At 40.8% G+C, this 23,686-nt stretch overlaps 1 protein-coding gene across 1 annotated transcript in view; it reads right to left on the bottom strand.

The window, feature by feature from the left end:
• The window catches only part of LOC133388619 (heparan-alpha-glucosaminide N-acetyltransferase-like), a 134,536-nt gene that overhangs the window by 1,951 nt on the left and 108,899 nt on the right, over window positions 1–23,686 (bottom strand). Inside the window, exons 7-8 of the mRNA XM_061634578.1 lie at window positions 4,702–4,772; window positions 2,218–2,330 (exon numbers count right to left, since the gene is read on the bottom strand). Of these exons, the coding sequence (XP_061490562.1) occupies window positions 2,218–2,330; window positions 4,702–4,772 (184 nt within the window). The remainder of the gene's footprint in view (window positions 1–2,217; window positions 2,331–4,701; window positions 4,773–23,686) is intronic.

Raw genomic sequence — 23,686 nt, 5'->3', positions numbered from 1 at the left:
TAGGGGGGACCTTAGCAGGGGAGTGTCCCAATTCCTCAGGATCAAGGTATCTGACACGAAGCCATTCAAGGCCTGAGGTTAGGGCCAGCGGGTGGGGCCTAGGGTGCTTAGAAGAAGTCAAAAGATCACTGGAGCTATTAACTGAATTCTGATGGAACAAGGAGGAGGAGGAGGAGGGAATCTGATTATGAGTAGGAGAAGGAGGATTATCAAGGGGATATTCCTGATTAGTGAGGTAAGTCTTCACTTCAGGCTTACCAGGCTTGGAATTGATTATCATCTGATCGTTAACCAATATCAGTGGCTGAAGTGGAATAGTCTTATTGTGAGGGAGGACATGAGTGAGAGTATCAGTTAAAGAAATAAGTCTAGCAATAATCTCCTGTTGGGATTGGGTAGGCAAAAACTGGAAAGATTTTAATAATTCTATTTCTTCAAGAACCAAAGCAGGCAAGAGCAAGGTAGAGTGATCAAAAGGAGCAGATTCCGAAGGAGGACCACTAGGCTTAAGGTGTGAGAGATGAACTAGGATAGACTATGGTGGGCCAAGAGAGGAACCAGGTGCAGATTTCGGGTTTATTTGTTTTTCAGCCAACAATTCTAGTTGCCCAACAGAATAGTTTTACTGATAGAACAGCTTAAGAAAATACTACAGCAACATTTACTGTCAGGACAGGCAGTTATGGAGAAGGGGAGCAGGTGTCCATGTGCATGCATTTACATGCTTGTGCACTAGCATCAAGATTCATGCAGTCCTCACACAGGGACTCTAGAGACTACTTGGGAGGGAGCTGAAAGATAGCAACTCACATTAACAACATTTTAAAAAGGCATTCCTAACATCTCCTTCAAAGGTAAAACGGGGGTAACACAGGTACACATCTACAAAGAATAGCCATCAGGGGCAACTGGAGCATACGCTCCACTGAGGGTACGAATTGTTAGAAATTGATTTCAGAGAACCCGAATATTACTTACACTGCCCAGCATGAGATCAGCAATGTATAGTTAAGCAGCATTAGAAGTACTGATGAGAGCAAAAGTCTAGCTACTTGGAGACTTGAGTTATAACCTATGATAGACATAAGCCATTTGGCATAACAGCTTCATAAATTACAAGTCTGTATTCCTGAACAAACACATAATTAAGTAGAGATTGTCAAGTGGCTCCAGAGGAAGTCTTAAGATTGAGCAAAATACAGAATGATTTATCTTGGCTTCTACCAGGTACAGTCACTGCACTCTCAAAGTAGCATTGCTTGTTAATGTCAATAAGCACTTAAATGAATCACAGAGCAGTCTTTTCATGTGTTTTGGAATTGATGTTATGCAATTCTCAGGGAAAGTCTTGGGGTGTGTGTATCTATGTCTACAGTAAGCATTATTATTAAGTCATTTATTAGTCATTTTTCTGTTCTACAAAAAGCATGCAAAGCAACTTTCAACGAGCTATTAAAATCTAATAGTTAAAAAAAAAAAAACATCAAAGCAATCTATAACGTACCAACATAAAAGCAATCTATAAAATAGATTTTAAAATGCATAACAGTCAGAATCAAAACGGAGAACATACAGCATGGTCAAATGCCAAAGCAATACCAGTTAGCCAGGAAAGGCTCTGGAAAATAATAATAAGGGGGGGGAAAGATTTAACCTGCTGTCAGAAGCAGAGTGAGGCTCCATTCTCTTGGCATTCTACCTGAACTGAAATGGGTTACGTGTTCCTCAATTGTCCTGCATTGATATTTCATTCTGTGTTGATGTTTCATCCAACGTTTGGATTGCCCCAAATCAAACTCTGTATGTGCGGATCTGTACTCTCCATTTGCGCAAAGCACAGATTGCATGTTGGGAATGTACATCAGATGTGGGAAACCTTTGGCCCTCCATATGCTGCTGAAGTACAACTCCCATTTGCCCGGCAAGGATGACCCAATGGCCAGGGATGATTGGAGTTGCAGTTCAGCAACATCTGGAGGGCCAAAGGTTTCCCACACCTGGTGTACATGGACAGGTCGCTGTAGAGACAGAGCCATGAACGCATGGTGAGCAGGCACAACGGAGAGGCAGGGCCAGTGGGTGTCACCCCAACCTCATGGCATGCTATTCACAAGTCAACACAGATTAAATGTCTGCCCAGACAGAGCTTCTCTCAGAAACATACCTTAGTATTACTCTTCCAATCAAAAGTCACAAGGCACCGCTCCAATATCTTACCTGGAAAAATGAAAGGTTGGCCTCCCCACCAATTTTTCACATCGATAACATAAAACATGATTCCAAGCAGGACAAATGAGAAGCAGCTCAGTGTGGTGACAAAGGACAAAGACCTAGGAAACACAGAAAACAAGCAGAGAGACAGAAGCCCACTGTGTGGGGCTAGATTGGAGTATGAAACCCACCTAGTCACATTCTTAGCAATGTGCCGTGGAATGGAGGAAACACTGAAAAAGGGAAGACCATGGTTCCATTTTAATTGTTCTTAGTTTTATCTATGTAATAGACTACGTTGGTTGAAAGGCATTCAGTCAGTTAGTCAGTCAATCAATTGATAAAATAAAACTTTATTCCCTTTCTTTAGCCATGAATAGAAGAGTCCCCTCCCATGTGAATATGTGTGAGAGAGAGCAGGTCCACCTTAAATCAGTCTTGTTGTCATAGATTCCTCCACAAAATGTTGAGGGACACTGAGAATTTCTAAGTCTCCTATGCTGAAATAACTTAACATGTGCAAACAATGCATGAACTTTCCCCCACTGACATCATCACCCCATGACAGAGATGCAACTAGGTTGGCCATTCCACACTCTTAGTGGGCCTTACTTCCAAAGCAAGCATGCACAGGTTAGGCCTGCTAGCCACTAGGCCACATCAACTGACATTGAAAGACATATCCATATCACACTGTTTTAGTGAGAGCAGCCCCTTGCTATAATCTTTCCCAGTGCAACTTCAGAAACTGAAAATTCTTATCCATCACATTAAATCATCATTTTATTTTTTTAGCATATCCATTACTGTGCATGTTTCATTAGAACGCTTAATGTTGTTTCATGTTTGGGCTGCGATTGTATTTTAAAAAACAGCAAGCAGGTGTAGCAGTTTCACTTCAGTACAGCTATATGTTTGCTTGCTGCAATGAATTTTCCTCTCTGCTCTAAAGTCCATTGTCCTACATGATATTTTTCATGCCGTTCTGTAGACCCAACCAGTTAGGCTGTTCATTTGCATAGAGCAAAGGCTGTGAGTAGCTATTGATTTTTCACTTTCACTTTAAAACCGTCAAGTGCTTCATCCAAGTGTTTCATCCTCTCTGATAAGTACCATAAAAGGGGCTGGAGATAATGGGCAGACTCATTTGAACCCCTATAGGTGTTCAAAATGAATTAACTCTCCATTAAGCATCATTGCATTTTCTCAGGCTTTCTGGAAAACATGAAAGACGGCACTGTGTCTTTGGTACAATTCCCTTATGCTTGTTTAACAGGAGAAGAAAACAACCAAGGCATTTGAGAGCTATGATATTAAGTCACACTAGAATATTGTTTTTTAAGAGAAATATTATTATATGGATTTCCATGAGAGGATTATCATTGTGCCATAATTTTCAGTCTAACTCACTAGAAAAGAGAATGCTCAGATTCTACCATCTGAGATCTAGGGCTGCTTACTGCATTTCTGGAAGCAGCATGGTACTGTGCTCCTGGTAATGAATGCATTGTGTATCTTACATGGTTAGAGTGGATTGCGTTGTTATATATCGCATTAGTGATCCTGTCCCTCCTCAGTGAGAACCATGCCATCAAACCTAACCATACTTTATTAGGAACTGTATGGGATGCTACAACCAGAGTGCTACTGGCAAATATAAAATCAGAAACTGATAGCAGAATTGCATGCTAACAAAAGCTTGACATCTGCTTTTCCCTTTGGGAAGGACTTTGCCCTGGAGAAGTGGCAGGTAGGGCTAAACACACTCCCATGCACCACTATTGCCACTCTAAATCCTCCTCCTGAAGCTGCTTTTCTCCAGAAGAACAACAGCTGTCAGCTTTTTGGGAACATAGGAAGCTGCTTTAGACCAAGTCAGGCCTTTGGTCCATCGACTGCTGCAACCTTATGGCGAAGGGTGGGTAAGAAATAACAATAATAGCAGCAGCAGCGCTGGCTTGTCTACTACAATGGCTGACAGCAGCTCTCCGGGGTTTTACAGGAGAGTGATGTCAAAGCATGTGCTCTGCTACTGAGCTATGGCCCTTTCCCACACTGTTAAGTGTCTTTGCAGCATGTGGTTAAACCCACAGGGGTGGTTCGTAGCTCATGCTCATCAATTGTTGACTGTAGCGTCAGATGAAGACTTTCATGTGTGAATGAGCCATTACAGATCAACAGCTAAAGTGTGCATATCATCTCAGCACAAAATGCTTTTCATTGGAGCAAGTTCTGATATTCAAGTAGTGAGTCATCATTCAATTATAAACAGCCCACAGCACCACACCAGGGAAAATGCAAACCCAACAAAGGTGGGGGCACTTCTAACAATAAACTGGCACTAGAATGCTAGCTTCTTAATAGGGCAAACCGAGTAGTGTCTGGTATATCATATCTTTCATCTTATTCCTGGCATTGATACAAGCTCCGAGCACATTTTGCTGTGACTCGCATCAATCAAACTTTTGTAGTGAATTTGAAAGCACTTACCAGAGATTTTTATTGATGGGAATGAATCCTTCGTTTTGTGTACATTTGGTTAGGATGGCAGAGATAATCCCCTTAAGAAGAAGAAGAAAGAGAGAACAGGTCAATAGCAAGTGATAAAGAAAGACATATCTAACTCAGGAATCACGGAAAAGGGAAGGGAAGGGAAGGAGGAGGAACAGATTGTGTGCCAAGTTCTAAGTGTTTCCATTGATTAACTCATCAAAAGATGCCTTTGCAGAGCACAGAGAGAAGCTGAGCTGTATAGGAGACTTTGATTTGAAAGTGTGATTGTTTTTTTTATTTTATTTTATGGAATTTACTAAAGCAAAGCCTTTTCCAGAAATTGTATTAGCCTCAGTCCATGAACCTCAAGGATGCCAGAGAGATTAAGCCTACTAATAACATTATTTTGTACAGTTTAGTGGGAAAGATCGGTCAAGGGTATTGACAAATGACAGATTGACAGGAGTCAATCTTAATATTATTAAGCATTATCTTGGATGAGGTGGTTGTATAACAACTGAGTTCTTATAAAACTTTACTACAAGTGGTCAGCAACTGCTGGCCCCTGGGGCAAACCTGATTTTAATCTGATTTTATATTAGACTTTTTTTAGTAACTCGCATTAAATATTTTACAGAAAGACAAGAAATACAATGAACAAACTGATCCCTCTCCTATTGCAAAAAAAAAAAAAGAGGTACTCTGAACAGCTTCTGAGCAATAGGATGAAATATGCCATGATGAGGGGTGGATCCACTTTTCACCAAACCAGATATGTAGTCCTGTCAGGGCTTTTAGTGCTGTTCAGGCACTGTGGGGTGAGATTAGTTTAGACCATGGTTTCTCCCTTTCCATCCTTGCTATATTATGTTAAGACACCTGCCAGCCCTAAACCATAGTTTTGTTTTGTTTTAAAGCTATATAGCATGGGACACAGTTCAGGAGACTGGGAATGCATTTCCCCCACCATACACATTTTCCCCTTCTCCAAGATATTTATCCATACTCTCAGGTCTTAAGCCTGTTAATTCCTCCTTCTCCTCCTCCTGTTCTCCATTTTTCTTTTCTTCTCTTCCACTGACAAATTAACCTTCAAATTACTCTCAGCAATTGATTACATTGATAAACAGACACACATCCGCCCTAGCTAGGCAATCCAGAGGGATGTGCAATGGCACAAACTGTGCAGGGCCATACACTCCACCTCTGCCACCAACATTCCTGTGCATTCCAGAGCTGTTTGTTCTACCCCAGCCTTCCACACTGTGCAGAAAGATCTGAGGGAGGATTCTAAGCATGTATAGCTGTCTGCGCTAAGAATCCTCCCAGCAATCAGGATCCTGATAGTGCAGGGTTTGGGATCACGGGGAGAATTCTAAGCAGGAGAATAGAATCTCCCTACAGACCCTCCTGCTCAATGAACAAAGGACAGAAGGAATGAGGCTGGCACATGCAGGGGTGTTGAAAGCAGGGCACACCTACACTTTATGCTAGAGCTCAAAAAAGTTACTTTTTTGAACTACAACTCCCATCAGCCCACTCCAGCGGCCATGGTGGCTGGGGCTGATGGGAGCTGTAGTTTAAAAAAGTAACTTTTCCAAGCTCTGCATGCCCTCACACATTCTTTTGAACACCTAATTAGGGCTATTATCTGCCTGACTTCTGGTTTCTTCAGACCCTTCCTCTACAAATTTTTGTGTAGGCTTAGCTGCCATCAACATTCTCATGTTCCTGTCACACAGGTTTTGGCTTGCTTGTTTTTTAAATGCCATTTTATTGTAATTCGCAAACGTGCACTTCTGAATACCGAAGGAGTCCCCTAGGGATGCAGGTCAGTACCTTAATTTTGGGCAGCCCACTTTCACTTCCAACTAGATAGGCACTAAATTACCAGAATGTGCTATAACAGGAAATAACTGGGAGCTGCACCAAAATGTTGGAGTGTGTGTCCTGTTCAGAGTTCCAGCCACCCATGTCCAGTTTCATGACACTTCATTCCATCTTCTTTCACCCCCCAGCAACATGTTAATCAGCGGTTCTCCATACAGGGCGCTTTGACATACCCCAGCACTAACTTGGCAAAACATGCTTTCTCTCTCTCTCTCTGGCTTCATGCCTCTTTTTCTACTATTCTTATCACCAGATAAACAGTGAAATCTAACACAAAGTTCCAAGCAGCTTACACAGAAACAACACAAAGGTGACTCAGTGTCAACCATCTTAATCCATCATGGCTGCTCTAGCATGTGTTTTAAAATCACCATTAACAGCTGGGTGTGCAGGCCTAGCAGGGCCCAGATTAACACAGCAGACCATTGTGGCCATTATGTGGCCATTGTGCATGCTCATTCCTCATTGGACTGTTTGTTGTTTGTTTAGAGTGGTAGGTGTGTACTTTTGGCTGCAAACTTTGGTGTTCTCCCAAAACATTATGACATTTCCCTCCCTCTCTCAATTAGGGTTGCCAGATCAGAAGCATCCCAACCCCTGAGATTTTGGGGTCGGGCCCTAGTGATGTCATTAAGCATGATACATTAAGCATCAACCACAGTTGCTTGGAGCATACAATTAAAACAAAAACATTTCTCTGATTGGAAATTAAGATAGAAATCTTAGCTACAAGATGGAGCCTGGGCAGAGATCATTTAATCTAGCCAACTTGCTGCTGGCAAAAAGGGTTTAACTGCCCTCAGGCCAGGCCAGTCACCAGAAGGCCATTGTAGGAAGAAAGGAGTCTAGTGTTGTGGAGATGTTAGATGGGAGCACACAGGAGTAAAGATGGATGCCCCCGAAGGCTGCAATTCTAAACACATTTACTAAGGGACTAAGCCCCATAGAACTCAATAGGACTCAGTAGATATGGTTTGGATTGTGTTGTTGGTAAAGCTTGGCTACGGATCCTCTGCAAAGATATCCATATCCAAGCAGGGTTGGCAACCCCCTGCCTGGAATGCCCTGCCACATGCCTGCTCCAAATTTCTTTACAGATTTGACCCTTCACTTCAGAAAGAAGTCTGAGAAATGAGTAAGTGTAAGAACATTCTCTACTCTTTTCTATATACCCCGTGGGCTGCTATAAACTCACTTTGACAGCCAACCCAATTCCAGTGAATAATTGAGAGAGAGAAAACACACATGGTTTGGATTACTTTCATAGGCAGCAGCTTGGGAACAACAGTTGCAGCCAAGCAGCCCTGTATGTGAATTCTCTTTCACCACTATTGGGCAAGAAACTAACCATCATGCAAACAACAAGGTGCATCATCAGTGGGTTTAATAGGGTTGAGCAGAGCGCATGGAACCACTGTTGTTGCTTCTGTGGATGAAAGGGAGTGAGGTTAAAGGTAAATGAAATGGAAATAGAAAAACAAAAACAAAAGACAGTGATGCTTTCCTAAATGCAATACCATACCAACCACAACAAAATTCCTATGAGTAAGGCAGAATACTCAGCATCCCACAACCAGTCAGGATTCATAACCAAAAACCAAAACTAAAAAAATCTTGGCAGCCAGCCAGCCAAGGTCACAGAAATCCCCATGCAGCACAACCTGACCCGGGGGCTGCAGTTAGCACAGAATGCTGTGGCATGATTGCTGACATGAGTGAGACCCTATCAGCACATAATACCTCTGCTCTGAAATCTACACTAGTTGCTGATTTGCTACCAGGCCAAGTTCAAGCTGTGCTTTCCATGTTACGGGTGCCACATAGTACTTGTTCTGCTCTTGTAAGAAATCAGTCCTTTAATGTGACAGCACCTACACTTTGGAATTCCCTACCTATTGACATTAGGCAGACACCTTCATTGTACTTTCAGCACTTGCTAAAAACATGTTTTTTAGCCTACCCAGGCATGTAAAAGCTTTGTGTTTTTTATCTCATGTTTTTAAACTCATTGTTGGTTGTATTATCTTGAATGTTTTTAAATACCTGTCTTTAACTATTTTGCCAATGATTTCATTGTTTTAATTCCTTCTGTAAACCGCTTTGAGGTTTTTTACAATAAAGTGGTATATAAATGTTGTAAATAAAATACATAAATAAATGTTAGAGTCACTGTGGCCCTTGGGTCTCTTTCTATTTTTAAGAACAAAGGAATCTGCCTTATACCGACTCAGACCATTTGGTGTGATCTAGCTGAGTACTGATTACATGGACTAGCATTGGCTCTCCAGAATTCCAGGCAATAGTCTTTTCCAGAAATTGAATTTCGGACCTTTGCATGCAAAACATATACCCTACCACTGACCTACAACCCTTCTCCTCTTTAAAAAAAAAGATTTTAAAATTGTTCTTTTCAATTCACTAATGAATGCACTTCATACCTACTGCAGATCCACACCATTCGTTTAAAGCACATTCAAAACATATTTCAAGCACATGAATCCCACCACAGAATCATGGGAACTGTAGTTTGGTAAGGTTGGTGAGAACTATAACTGTGATGGGGAAACTACACTTCCCAGGGGAAGTCATGTGCTTTAAATGCAAGTTGGATGTGCTTTAAATGTATTTGTGTGGACCTACTTAATAAACTTTGCCTGTATATAAATCGTTTTAATTAATTTTTAAAAATGGAAATGAGCTATAAAGTTTATTGAGTGACCATGGGCTACTCACCACCTCTCAGCCTAATCTGCCTCTCAGAATGAAAACAACAGAGGAGAACCATGACCACTGAATGGAAGAAGGGCACACTTAAAATGTAGAGGAAATAATGATGTATAACCATAGTGTGAAATCAGATACTTATTGGGACGGGTTCTCTGATCGGATGGTGGATATATACCCTGTCCTGGACGGGGTTACACTCCCCCTAAAGGACCGGGTTCGTAGTCTGGGAGTCTTTTTAGACTCTTCCCTCTCACTTGAGGCTCAAGTAGCCTCGGTGGTTAGGAATGCGTTTTACCAACTTCGGTTGGTAGCCCAGCTACGTCCCTATTTGAGTAAAGAGGACCTTACATCAGTGGTACATGCTCTGGTAACCTCACGTTTGGATTACTGTAATGCGCTTTACGTAGGGCTACCTTTGAAGACAGTTCGGAAGCTACAACTAGTGCAAAATGCGGCGGCCAGATTGCTGACAAGGACCAAGCGGTCCGAGCATATAACACCTGTTCTGGCCAGCTTGCACTGGTTGCCAATATGTTTCCGGGCTAGATTCAAAGTGTTGGTATTAACCTATAAAGCCTTATACGGTGCGGGACCACGATACCTTGCGGAACGCCTCTTCCGATATGAACCGGCCCGTGCACTACGTTCTGCTACGAAGGCCCTCCTCCGGGTTCCAACTCACAGGGAGGCCCGGAGGGTGATGACAAGATCTAGGGCCTTCTCAGTGGTGGCCCCCGAACTATGGAACAGTCTCCCTGAGGAAGTACGCCTGGCGCCGACTCTGCTCTCCTTCCGGCGCCAGGTCAAAACCTTCCTATTCTCTGAAGCATTTTAAGTTACACTGATTGTTGGGGGGAAGATGGCTGCTGGCAGGCTGGTCCACTAGCGAGCTCTGGAGCTCATACCCACCTCGCCTCTTTTTTTGCTATCTTTAGAGATATTCTTTGGAAATTTTTATTCTGGAACCTAACAGCATCAACAACACCTATTTTTTGAAGGCTATGGAACCATTTTATCAGCAAGAAAACAGACTCTTTATCAGCCGGTGAGTCACAACTCTGCTTCGCATTACTAACTCAAGGAATATAATTTACCATAACAAAATCTAAGGATTCCTAAGATAAAACTACTTAGCCTTGGAGTCGACAATTTATAATTATACCTCCGTTCATCTTAGAGTTTAAAAGGCAAACCTTATAGTTTTTAAAATGGTTCAAACAAGGAAAAGATGTTATGAACATGACCATAAATCAGACCAGGTTTTGGAAGAATCTGGGAATGGGGATCAACAGCTTAAAATTACAAACTTCTTTTTACCAACCAAAGCGGATAAGACAAAGAGAAATGCGTCACGATCTATTGAGAAAACCCCTTCCCAAATCGAAACAGAACAATTCTGTACCTGCTTGAGTGAGGAATTCCAGGCAAGGGATGACCCAGAAATTATACAAAGCCTGGTGTATGGAACATCCACAGATCCCCTTTTTGGGCAGACGCATACACCTAGTCTGATCAACTCTCTGCCGCAGGTACCTGAAAGCAAGGAGACGCCATCTTCCTCTCTGTACAAGGACACTGACTTACATTCCCCCTTAGACATTCTGTCTACTGTGCATGCTACAGACATCGACAGCCAGACTCCCGTTTTTACTCAATCACAGCCTTCTTCTGCCTGCTCTACAGAAGTTACTGAAACCACGGAACTGGCACAAATTGGCCAAAAACTACTTCTAACTGGCCAAAAATGTCTGCAGTTACAATTAGCCATTGTGGCAAAAGAGACTGAAAACATCAAAGCTTTTTTGGAAGAAACAAACAACCTTCTAAAATCATTTATGGAAGAACTATCCAAACTATATTTGAGCCTAAACTACACTCTTCCCCCCCACAAAACAACAACAACACTGAAGTGTGCAAACATAAAGAAACCTCGTATTGCACCTAAGGAGAAAAAATCCAAAAACATAAAAAATTACAAACCGCCAAGGAGTAAGAAGATGAACTTTCAGAAACTTTTTAAAGTACTTAAAGCTCAACAGCAAACAGCTTCGCAAACAAAGAATTTATCTGCTTCATCTACAGCGAGAACACCCCCTAGATCTTATTGCAAAGCCTTACCAGAAAGCAAAAAAAGTCCAAATCTCCCAGAGCTACTTACTCACCCCAACCCGAGGTCCTATAGCGGAATATGCTCTACCAATAACAAGATTTCACGACGAGAGAATACAAATGGGAATTGGCTTCTCAAATATAATTCAAACAAACTTGCACTGCTGAATCTTCCTCTTCTTAACATCAAAGAAAAAGTAAACATCAGGAAGCAAAGAGTGTGTTACGCCCTCCAGTCGTTAGGTGTAATGGATTTACGGCCTGACGATATCTCGTATGTGGAATTCCTTTACAACCCCTCAACAAAAACGTCTGCTTTACTTACCTTTAAATCGGCTGAGACAACAGCACGGATAATTGCAAATAAATCCCTTCTCAGCTACCATGGAATATCCGTTCAGAGACATTTCACAAACCTGGCCAGTCCAATTTCCTTGTTCACAAAGAGAACTCCAACAACAAACCTTATCTCTTCACATGAGAGGAGGAAGTTTTCCTCGAACAGCAGCAAAAATATATCAAACTCTGGAAACTTGGATCCATTCCTGGAACAGCTTCCTCTTAAAAGCACATTAAACATGAACTGCTCTTCTCTATCATTAGGACCAACTATGCTGGAAAAGAATTTATCCCCTTTGACTCCCCCAGCACAAGAAACATTAAACCTTGAAACACTTAACTCCATAAACTCTGATCTTATTATTTTGGATGAAGTAAGCTCCTCCCCACCACCAGCTCCCATTTTCGTTCCGTTACAGTCACCTCCTTCTCTGGTAAACAGTAAGGAAAATCAAGATCTTGCATTTGACTTTGCTTGTGAGGGAGAGGAGGAACTATTAAATAGTTTCCATACATTCACTGAGAATGAACAAAGTGAGGTCATAAACAAAATGCAGAATCTGTTAAACAATCTAAGGGCAAAAAGGACATGTTCCAGATACTTGGAGGACTATGAACTGAACTCACCATCCAGCATTCAAGTTTCTCCTCTGAAAGTTCCCTTAAAGGTACTGCCACATTGTTACTCAAATGTTTGTAGACCTAGCACAATATGTGATGTGATTGTACATGAGGTTCCTGAACTGACTTGACAACCCTTATTAAATTCTAAAAACCCGATTCTATCCTGTGAATCTCCTGAAAAAATGGTAAACCCTCATTTCAGGACATCACAGCACTCACTATGCAAATCTTATTCAGCAAAGGAAATTTCTCATCCTACGAATCCAATTATTAATGCATGCCAGGTTTCTGTTCTCTCACCTAATTTTACATTCCACCTTCTCTCCTGGAACATTGCAGGGTGGAATGCCAAACAAAAAATTCCTGACTTTATTACTTTTCTGAACAAATTTGACTTAATTTTCTTACAGGAGACGTGGTGTACCCTTAAATTAATAGTGGATGGTTTCTCTTGTTCATGTTTACCAGCGACCTATTCCCAACCCAGTTCCAAAGGCAGACCCAAAGGAGGCCTAGCCATACTCATCTCTACTTCTGTAACAGCTCGCTCTATAAGTTTAACCCCTTGTAAAAACATTGCACAGGCTGTTTTATTATCTTTTAGCACATTTTCTCTTCTGTTAGTAAATGTTTATATTCCCCCTCATGCCTCTCGGGCACAAATTGACTGTGACTGGGACGTTCTTACCAATTATCTAACATCACTCGAGGCTAAATTCCCCAAAGCGCCTCTCATTGTTATGGGTGATTTCAACGCCAGGTCTGGCCCCCACAATGATGCGCTATTTGCTTCAAACCTCTGGGGGGGCGAGGACACCGCCCCATACCTCCCAGGCTATGCTAGGACTTCCAAGGACCCCAAGATAAATTATGGTGGAATATGTTTATACCGATTCCTTGCTAGACACAGCCTAATAATGTTGAACGGTCATAAGCAGATAGATTCATGTGCGGAATTTACCTACATCTCTGGCCTCAGGTGCAGTGTCATCGATTACGCCTTGATCTCGCATTCCCTGTTCAGGTTTATTTTGGACTTTTCTGTCGGCTCCAGACAGGATAGTGATCACCTTCCCCTTACCTTTTCCTTTTATCTACCAGAACGCGGTCACTTGCTCCTTACCCATAAACCAATGGCAAATCTAATCCACCCTACCCATAAAAGGACATTTTGGACTCCCACAGTAGCCTCTAATGTGGCCTTATTTCTCACTTCCCCCTCTGCCCTGTCCTTACAGAGGGAGATCATGCATGCTTCTGATTCATATTTAGCGTCAATAGCGTATAACTCCTTAATTACCAAACTTAAAGCCTCTATTATCCCACCATCTTCTTCCTTCAGGGCTCCTCCTACCACTGGTTTTCCCAGATGGTTTGATAAGGACTGTCTTGATGCTAAGAAACAGCTGAGACGGCTATACCTTCAATATCGACACCAAAATTTAACCACCCTCCCCCCTGAGTATTTTATTATCAAAAAATACTACAAGCATATGATAGTCATCAAAAAAAGGCAGGTGATGCACGAAGATTGGGAAGCCTTAATTCAAGCCTCCAGATCAAATAATTCGAAGTGTTTTTGGGAGCTGATTTCTGGTTCTATGAGCCCACTAAATCCGGCCCCTTGCCACATTTCCCCATACCTCTGGGAGAAATATTTTTCTGCAAACAACGAGACTGTAAATGCTGTTTCCTTTATTGATAATTTAACAAATCTTCCCACTTGGCCACCTGTAACCCAAAAAGAAATTATTGATTTGATTGCTAGCTTGAAATCCGGCAAAGCTCCTGGACCTGATAACATACTTTCTGAAATGTTGAAGGCGCACCAAGCTTGGTGGGCCCCTCTTCTAGCAAATTTCTTTACTCTGATCAATAATTCCGGATGCTTCCCTGAGTCTTGGCTTGAATCCATAGTTATCCCTATATTTAAAAAAGGGAACAAAGAGGACCCAGCAAATTACCGCCCAATTAGCCTCCTTTCCATTATTGGCAAACTATATGCCTGCTACTTAAAAGAGAGACTCTCATCTTGGTTGGAGGAGGATAATATCCTTGGGAGGGAGCAGGCAGCTTTCCGGAAAGGTAGGTCTGGGATAGAACACTGTGTGATTTTAAATCACTTAGCTGAAAAATACAAGAACCGCTGGGGTAACGGCCTGTTTGTTGCCTTTGTCGACTTGAAATCGGCTTTTGATTCCATCCCTAGGGAGATACTATGGGCGAAACTCGCAAAATCTACGATCGACAAGAGACTCCTCTTCTTAATTAGCCGTCTGCACCACCACACATCCTTTCGTGTTAGATGTAGTCGTGAAGGTCATCTCACAAACCCCATTACTACAACAAAAGGAGTTAGACAAGGCTGCATACTAGCCCCACTTTTATTTAATTTTTTCATGAATGATCTGTCCCTTTATTGTCAATCCCCGGACTTCCACCCCCCTAAGTTAGCAAACCTGCATTGTCCCTTGTTATTGTATGCAGATGACGCTGTTCTCCTTTCTGTTTCTAAAGTAGGACTCAAACGCCTAACTAAAGCTTTTATGAGTTCTGTCATGATAACAAACTATCTATAAACTTTTCCAAAACTAAGATCTTAGCTTTTGCCAAGCACTCTCCTGCTCACGCATGGACAATTAATACCCATAAAATAGAACAGGTTTCTCATTTCAAATCCCTTGGTATACTTTTTCATTCCTCTCTGTCCTGGAATCCCCATATCCGAGGGGCTATTTCTACTGCTCGCAACTCAGCCAGTGGTATTCGAAGGTTTTTCTTCACTAAAGGAGGACAATACATTCCGGCAGCCCTAAAGGTTTTTAGATCCAAAACTATTTCTCAACTTCTCTACGGGGTACCTTTATGGATTGGCGCCTTCAACTCTTCTGAGGAGGCAGTTCTCTCCTTGTTTCTCAGACAAATTTTTGGCGTTCCCAGGTGCGTTCCTGCGGCGGTCCTTAGGTTAGAATCTGGCCTAGTCTCACTTGAGTCTCAAGCGTGGTTGGCCGCCCTAAATTTCTGGTTTAAAATGTCTTATGAAAAATCTACTGGCTATCTCCCTTTACTCTGGGAAGACTCTTTTACCTCGAAATGGGCCCGTACGTTTACAAATTACCTTGCAAGTATTGGCCTCTCAATTGAACATCTGATGTCCCTCGCTCCAGAGACAGTTAAACATTCTATCCGGACTCGTATCAACGATATGGACTTCCAACGCTCCATAACTGCAGCCACCTCGACCTGCTCTCCTATTCACTTTGGTCTGAGCTTTGTGCCTATGCTCAGTGCCCCTTATCTGGAAACTCTTACGATCCCCAAATATCGTCTAGCCTTTACAAAGGCTAGATTTAACTGTCTTATCTCTGCCTTACTTGAAGGGAGATTTAAACGTATCCCGTATGCAAACCGATTATGCCTTTGTGGTGTCAGCGCCATAGAAACTCTCTCTCATGTCATCTTTGAGTGCACCCTATATGACGATATTCGCTCCAAATTCATAACCCCCATCATAAATAAATACGCCTACAAACCGCTTAACTGTTTACTTTTACATCTTTTGTCAGCAGCTAATAAGGATACTATCCTGTCAGTTGCTAAATTTATTTTTGCGGCTCAATCAATTCGGAAGGCATCTATCCTTTCAGAAGCTTCCGCCACCCAACTGTAACTGTTTTCCTTGTTGTTTTATTGTTTTACTGTTTTAACATGACTGCAACTTTGTAACCTTTTATTATAAACGTATGTAGTTTTATTTATAAATGTCTTTTGGTCTATGACCGTATCAATAAAGATTGATTGATTGAAGTTACACTGATTTAATTTTAAAAATGTTTATTGTGTTGGATTGTTGCTTGTATTTTAGTATTGTTTTGTTATTTATTGTATTTTTATGCTGTTTTATGTTCACCGCCCAGAGAGCTATTGCTAGTCGGGCGGTATATAAATTTAATAAATAAAATAAATAAAATAAATAAAGAAATGTTTATATAAGCATGACTATCAAGTATGTTTTTATTTACACAACTTGTAAAGGTATTTATAATGTAATCCTACATTTGTTTACTCAGAAGCAAGTCCCAATGTATTCAATGGGGCTTACTCAAACAGGGAAGTGTGCACAGAACTGCAACCTCAAGTGATGAGGAACTTCATTCACCCAACCCAAGATTCAGAATCATGCCACTTTAAGCTGTTTTGCAACTATTTATACTTGGTTTTATGGTTACTGGATTTTAAAGGGATTTATTTCTTATTGTGATCTGCCTTGGTTTCCAGTCTGCAACTCTACCTCACAGAGTTGTTGGAAAGACTACACATACACACACACACACACACACAGAGAGAGAGAGAGAGAGAGAGAGAGGAGATGCAAAAATACATACACCCCATGTAATAGTTTAATGTCAAAGCCAGTTGGTATTGAACATTTTAAAAAAAAAGAAAATCAGTATTCGTTTCTAACATAATAAAAGCAGTGATACCTAAGTAAGACCTGCCTAATTGCTTTAAAAATAGGATAGGAGGGAGAGAGCAAGATTTACAACACAAACCCAATTCTTTGCTATGTTCACTCAAAAGTCCCATCAATTTAGAGCACAATCCCAAACATGTCTACTCAAAAGTAAGTCCTATTGAATTCAATGCAGTTCACTCTGTGTATGTGGGATTAGCACTGCAGCTTTACTCCCAGAAAAGCAAGTACTGGATTAAAGCTTCATATTGGGAAGGTTTTCAAAACGCTGCCTTCTTCAACAGCCCTGGAAAATTTAAAGTTGTTTGACTCCTGTACACAAGAGAGAAAAAGACTGAAAGCTATATACTTACTTAATTAATGAGATTTTCAGATAAGCAGGAAAAAACAAGTTTTTTGACTTGCAAAGGGGTCTAACTACTGCCTTGTCAATCACAACCCTGTCTTTACTTATTAGCTACAAACCTGACAGGGTGGGATTAGAGCAGCTAGCTACGAGCTCATTTAACTGAAGTTGCGGTGTGTGTGTGTGATGTTTTGGTCTATATCTCGTGAACCAGACCACCTAGAAACTTAATCTTCTTAAAATGAATGCTGAGTGTCCAGAGATTAAGGCAACTCACCCGGAGACGTAGAGAGAACCCCCAAAACTCAGAGTCTCTGGACAAAACCCGGACACCTGGCAACCCTACACCTAATGGACCCATTTTTGGCTACAAACATTTTTTGCAGAGCTTGGAAAAGTTACTTTTTTGAACTACAACTCCCATCAGCCCATTCCAGTGGCCATGCTGGCTGGGGCTGATGGGAGTTGTAGTTCAAAAAAGTAACTTTTCCAAGCTCTGCATTTGGCACTCACCAGCTGAGTTCCCTGTTAGAGGGAGCAGTGGTGGGTTTGCTTTGTTTTTTAATCCTCCTCTCCTGATTTTCCATATAGTGGCTGTAGTGCAACTATTTCTTTATATTGTTGATTTTCACCATGATTAGAGAGGTTTCTAATTTTGCCCTCAGAAATTGGACTCCAGGGCTAAGGCCTGGCTCAGATGAATACCTCTTTGCACGCTGCTTAAATGAGTTGCCAGACAGCTTTACTTGCTCCGTGTTGGACCCTAGCATTGAAAACATATTCTAGAACTAAGCCATGGCTTAGATGTAGTTCTCGGTCTATTCGTGAGAAACGGAGGCCTGGATGTCTTTATCCTGAACACTGCCTGTAGCCCTGTATCCAGAACAAGGAAGCAAAGTCTTCGGTATAGTAGATTCATTGCCTCTAAAGTTCAAGAGCATTTGGCCTGGTTGTCCTCTTTTTTTTAGCCCCAAACAGCTGGCTTTTGCACCAGGAGGAACAGCAAGGCCAGAAAACTGCCTTAGGTGTTTTCAAATAAATCTTGGTGGAAGAAATTCAAGGAAATCTATTGCTGAAGGAAATAGTTAATGCCACACTCTGTCACCTACCCTCTGTGTGGTGTTAAAATGCTAAATTAATTAAATAAATCAATGGATGAAATCACCCTATAACTGTGACAGTGCGCCATAATTCAAAGCCACTGTACAGGCAGTTAGATCTGGGGTGGGAAAGAGAGAGAGAAATGATCTGATGCTCCGGCTTGATGTGCTTTGAGCCAAGAGAGAATGTAACCATACAGAGACTCCCATTTTGCAGTGCCTTCCTGCCCCTCATACTAAGGGGAACATTTAATTAAAAAAAAAAAGCAGAGAGAGAAGCTAGCAACTGTTTAGGTGGCTGGTCAAGTTTCCAATACTGGAAATGAACTTTCTCACTGAGACTTGCAGTGCTATCCCCAGAGCAGACTTGTACAACTTGTGACCCACCAAACCCCTCACCCATGTATTATAGCCTAACAGATGCTGGGCAGTTCCCTTGCTTCATGGCTCATGGTCAGGGTGGATGAAAGTTTCAGACCAGCTGGAGACCAGGGTTCGAATCCCCACATAGCCATGAAGCTCACTGGGTGACCTTGGGCCAGTCACTGCCTCTCAGCCTCATGAAAACCCTATTCATAGGGTCGCCATAAGTCGGAATCGACTTGAAGGCAGTACATTTACATTTATATCTGGAGGGTAGTATGTTCCAGTCCTGCTTTACTACAGAACTGTATTGCTATAGTCTCAGTAACCTATTCAGACCGAAACATGGAATTTTCTTCTGTTTACCCTGTGAGTCAGTAAACGATTTATCTAGTAGATATTTTCCCATTGCTCATTATTAATTTTAAGCTAACAACTCCATGAAGATAGTCCCAAATCTTTAATCAGTGTATGGAAAATTCAGCACTTTCACAAACTATATCAACTGCCTTAAAAAGTTATAGATTTGTGGTTAAATCAGCTTTGAGATGGTTTAATGAATGTTTCAGGTTTCAGGTTCTATGGAAGAATGAGGAATCTTTGAAATTAAACATCATGGCAGTGGTAGGGTGGGGGAAGGAGATGGAAATAAAGAGAGATACTCTATAATTAGAAAATGATCCTGCACAACTGTTTTTGATTGTTTCCCACCAGCTATTAATGAGCAGTTGAAAATGTCAATGGCAAAATAGTCTACTTTCGTGCATGGATATAATCTGAAATGAAAAGTAGTTCTTTTACAGAGCCCACTGATCTGTTGCACAGGAAGGAATGAGTGTGGTGGGCAGATACTACTGCCAATGGAAACCAGTGCAACCCCCCCCCTCATATGGGGTAATCTGAGGTGGGGAAGGGGTGGAGCTGGGCCAGCCAAGTATCTGCTGGATTGTAAACCAATCCAGCAACTTGCAATTGGCTGAATCTGGGTCTCTCTGTTGTGCCAGTCTAGAAATGGCACAGCAAAAAACTGGTAGCTTTACTGCCCCCTCCCCTTTCTGCCCTCGCTGGCGCAAGAGGCAGAGCATCAGATGCAGCAGTGACTCTGGACTTCCGGGAAGGGTGACTTCGCTTGTGCCTGCTTTTGAGACGGGCTCCCGCCGCAGAAGAAGCTTATTCAGATATAAATCAGTCAGAACATTTTTTTTTTGACTGATGAAATTTCTCCCGGGCAGGGAGAAACGTAGAGATCAACCTCAAAAGCCTGTTTTTGTTGGGAGGACTGGATTTCATTAATTTATGAGAAAAGGTCCAGCCAGCAATGCCGGACGGACTTCCGAACAAGCTCTATCTGATTAATGCGATACGTTTATCTTTTCTTCAAAGAGAAAACGGACTAACAGGCAAGCACCCTTCTTTCTATTATTATTTTTACTTGGTTTAAATTGTTGCAGCAAAAAGAGATTTGTCAAATGAATCAGCTTTAAAGAACTTCTGGGTGAGCTATAACTCTTCTCTGTTATTCACGAAATTAACAGCTTATCTCTGTTTCTATTGCAAAAAGCTGTCCTGGAAGTGCATTCTAAAGATATAAACAGAAGAGGGATTTCTATTCCGAGGAATATTATATTGTCTGGGACTATTCTCTTTTTGGTCTATTTTATTTTGACGAATCTGCTTCTTCACGACGCCACTAACTGTTTTGATGCTGGGAACTAAATTTGTTTTGTATTCTTGAACATAGAGAGATAAGGCAGGCTGCTCTGTTTATACTGTGATGTCATCAAGCCTGGAATATTAACCCAATTGTTGCTGAAATAAGAAGTGGTTCTTCTTTATTTTTGTTTTGTTTTGTTTTCGTGGTTTTAAAAATGGCAATCAAGAAAGTGGCTGAGAATCTGGAAGTAATTATGTTTCAGAAAATAATGGATGAGATTGAGATAACGAAACAAACCCTGCGACAGGGCAGTAAGGAGCTGAAAATGGAACTGAGCAAAATGACGCAGGAGCTTAAAGAAATAGGGGATCCTGTGAGAGAGGAGAATGAGATCAGAGATGAGAAAAGAAAAAATAAAGGGAAGACACAAGCCCTGGAGATTGGAACAAATGTGGAATTGGAAAAAGATCTGGAGTTTATGGATATTAGAAATAAAATCTACTGTTTGGAATTTAACGTTATCTCTGAAGAAATTAATGAAGATATTAGAGATAAAGTTATCAATGGCTTGGATAATCTTCTGGACTGGAATGATGTGATGGAGCTTGATATAGAGAAAATCTATGGAATTAACTGCAGCCATGTGACAATGGAAAAACTCTCAAGAGATGAGCCAGTGCATTCTGTAAAAAAGAAGAACAGAGATATGACTTTACAACAATATTTCAGCAACTTATTCAGAATTGATGGCAAGAAAATATTTGGGATAGAGGAAATTCCCATCAGACTCTTATTATATGACTATGGCTATGACAGCAAGATTATTATGGAATACTGATAATGGAAGATTGGACACTGAAATTACTGGACTTAACAGGACTATTGAAGATGGAAGATGGAATTAATATGGATAATGGAATAATGGCTATTGAAATTATTGGACCTAACAGATTTTGATGAGATGGATTAATCGATATGTTTATTTGGACTATGGTTATGACAATAAGATTATTATTATTATTAACAAGATGGATTAATCGACATGTTTATTTGGAGAAAAATTGATAGATATATTTCTTAAAGAATTGAAACCTCTCTTTGACTTTTTGTGGAAAGAATAAAGTAATGTTTATGAGATTTGATGATTAATTAAGATAACTACTGGAGGAAAGTGATTTTATAATATAATTTAAGAGACAGGATTGTTATATATTGTAGACCTATAACTGATTTGATCTGTGACAAATGGGAAGTCAACATTTTATTTTTTTGTTTAATCATTTTTGTTTTGTTTTGTTTTTTGTCTTTGAATGTTTTATGATTTTGTTTTGTATGTTTTATGAAAATTTGAATAAAAATTATTGTAAAAAAAATAAAAAATAAAAAGATGCAGCAGTGACTCTGCCAATCTTTTCAGCCCCACTCCTCTGCTGGGAGTTAAGCTTGCTTCCTTACTTCTTAGGGACATTCCAGACAAAGACCTTCTTACGATCTAACTTTTTTTTTATCCCCTTACCATGGCTCACACACTGCTTCCTCCACTTACCCTTTTTTATATGTGAATTCCTGTCCCCTCCCTTTGCAGAGCTAACCATGTTAAGGAATTGTGCCTACACCAATGTTAATGCTAACCACTGTTAGCTTCAAAATAGACACTGCGACCAGAGTTGGAAGCTAGTTTGAAACCCCCTGATTAAAGGTAACATGTTTTGGGTTGATATTTTGTGATGTGTTAAAGTATTTTTAGTGCTTTTGTTGCTGCCCTGGGCTCCTACTGGGAGAAAGGGCAGGATATAAATCTAATAAATAAATAAATACTGGTATAATCCTAACAATGCCCAGCTGATGTCTGTATAAGGGACAGGGAGAGGAGATTTCACATATAAATTTGCATGTGCTTATTTCTAAATGTCAGGCTCCTGTGGGAGGCTGGCCAGTAAATAAAGATGGCAACCCTATGTGCAGGTAAATTGCATTTTATTAGCTCTCAGATATCTTGGGCGCACTACCACTGAGCTATTGTCCTTGAAAATCTGTTTCTGGGTTTCTGTAATAAAAGGTTGGGAAGAATCACAGGATTAGGTATTGAAACATACCAAAACCCTCCTTCATTTCAAACTGACTTATTTAAGATCAGCAGAATCCGCATTTGTTCAATTCCCAATTTGCTTTAATCAGCAAAACAGAGCACTGCAATTTAGGGGAAAAGATGAGTGAGGAAATAACATATTATAAGCATGAAAAAATATTTATAAAAAGTGTGCTCGTGCTACAAATTTGGATGTGGGCTTAAAACAAGATTAGATTCTGAAATAAGTTTGAAATTCAGGGGGTTTGGATGGGGAGGAGGTTCACAAGCTCTTTCTTGCAGTAACTGCTAATGTGACTTTCCATTCTCCTGCAGAGAAAAATAGATTGAAAATGATCAAGCATAACGTTATTTATTTATTGCCAGGCTGCTTTTCAGCCTATGTGGTCCTTGAAAAGGTTTACAATGAGCAAAAGAAAAAAGAGCTAAAAACATACAGTATAAAACCCATAATTCTATGGTTAAAAGCACAAGGTTTAGGGTGTACAAATATGGCCACATTAGGATGTGTTGATAATGATTTACTGTGCCAAACATTGGTTATCTCCAAGAAATAACAATAAATCATCTGTCCAATAAATAACACATGCAAAACTGGTGAATATGCATTGACACATGCATGTTATCCAATTGCACATATATTCACTGGACAAAAAATGGGTTAGTCCTGTAACACACAGTGCAATCCTGTAACACACAGTGTTTGGTTGTGAAAAAAAAGAGGCAACTGTCTCCCAATACCATGAAGACTTCACTATGGTAGTCCCACTTCAGTCACAACTCCTTCGCATGCATGCCCAGCGTTGATTCTCTGTTGAGTTTATAATTATAGGCTATCGTAGACTGAAGAACTGAATAACAGGATAATGTGAGAAAAAAGAATCTGCTCATACCCCCAGTGCACCCCTAGGTCCCCCAACTCTGTTTTACACTCATACCTTAAGTTTGTAATCGCTATATAGCACTAGCATAAGGAAATGTTCCTTCCTGCCTTGAGCATTAGAAATATGACAGGCTGTTCTTTAATGCTTTTTTTAATGGCCTATTCCATGTAGGCTTGTACTGACAAGCGATGGAAACATTTTTTAACATTATATGCAACTATCCTTCACTATAGTGTGCACACGCACACGCACACAAAACCACAATAGGATCATATTTACAGTAAAAGTCACAGCTGTCCCTCACAAAATGAAATTAGGTTTGATTTTGTGTCATGACAATGTTCATTAGTGCCATCCAGTCTGGAAGGGCAAGATCTGATAGT

This window comes from Rhineura floridana, chromosome 7 (genome assembly GCF_030035675.1).
Source record: "Rhineura floridana isolate rRhiFlo1 chromosome 7, rRhiFlo1.hap2, whole genome shotgun sequence".
NCBI lineage: Eukaryota > Metazoa > Chordata > Lepidosauria > Squamata > Rhineuridae > Rhineura > Rhineura floridana.
The sequence above is the reverse complement of the archived record's forward strand: the minus strand, read 5'-3'. Positions and strand labels throughout refer to the sequence as shown.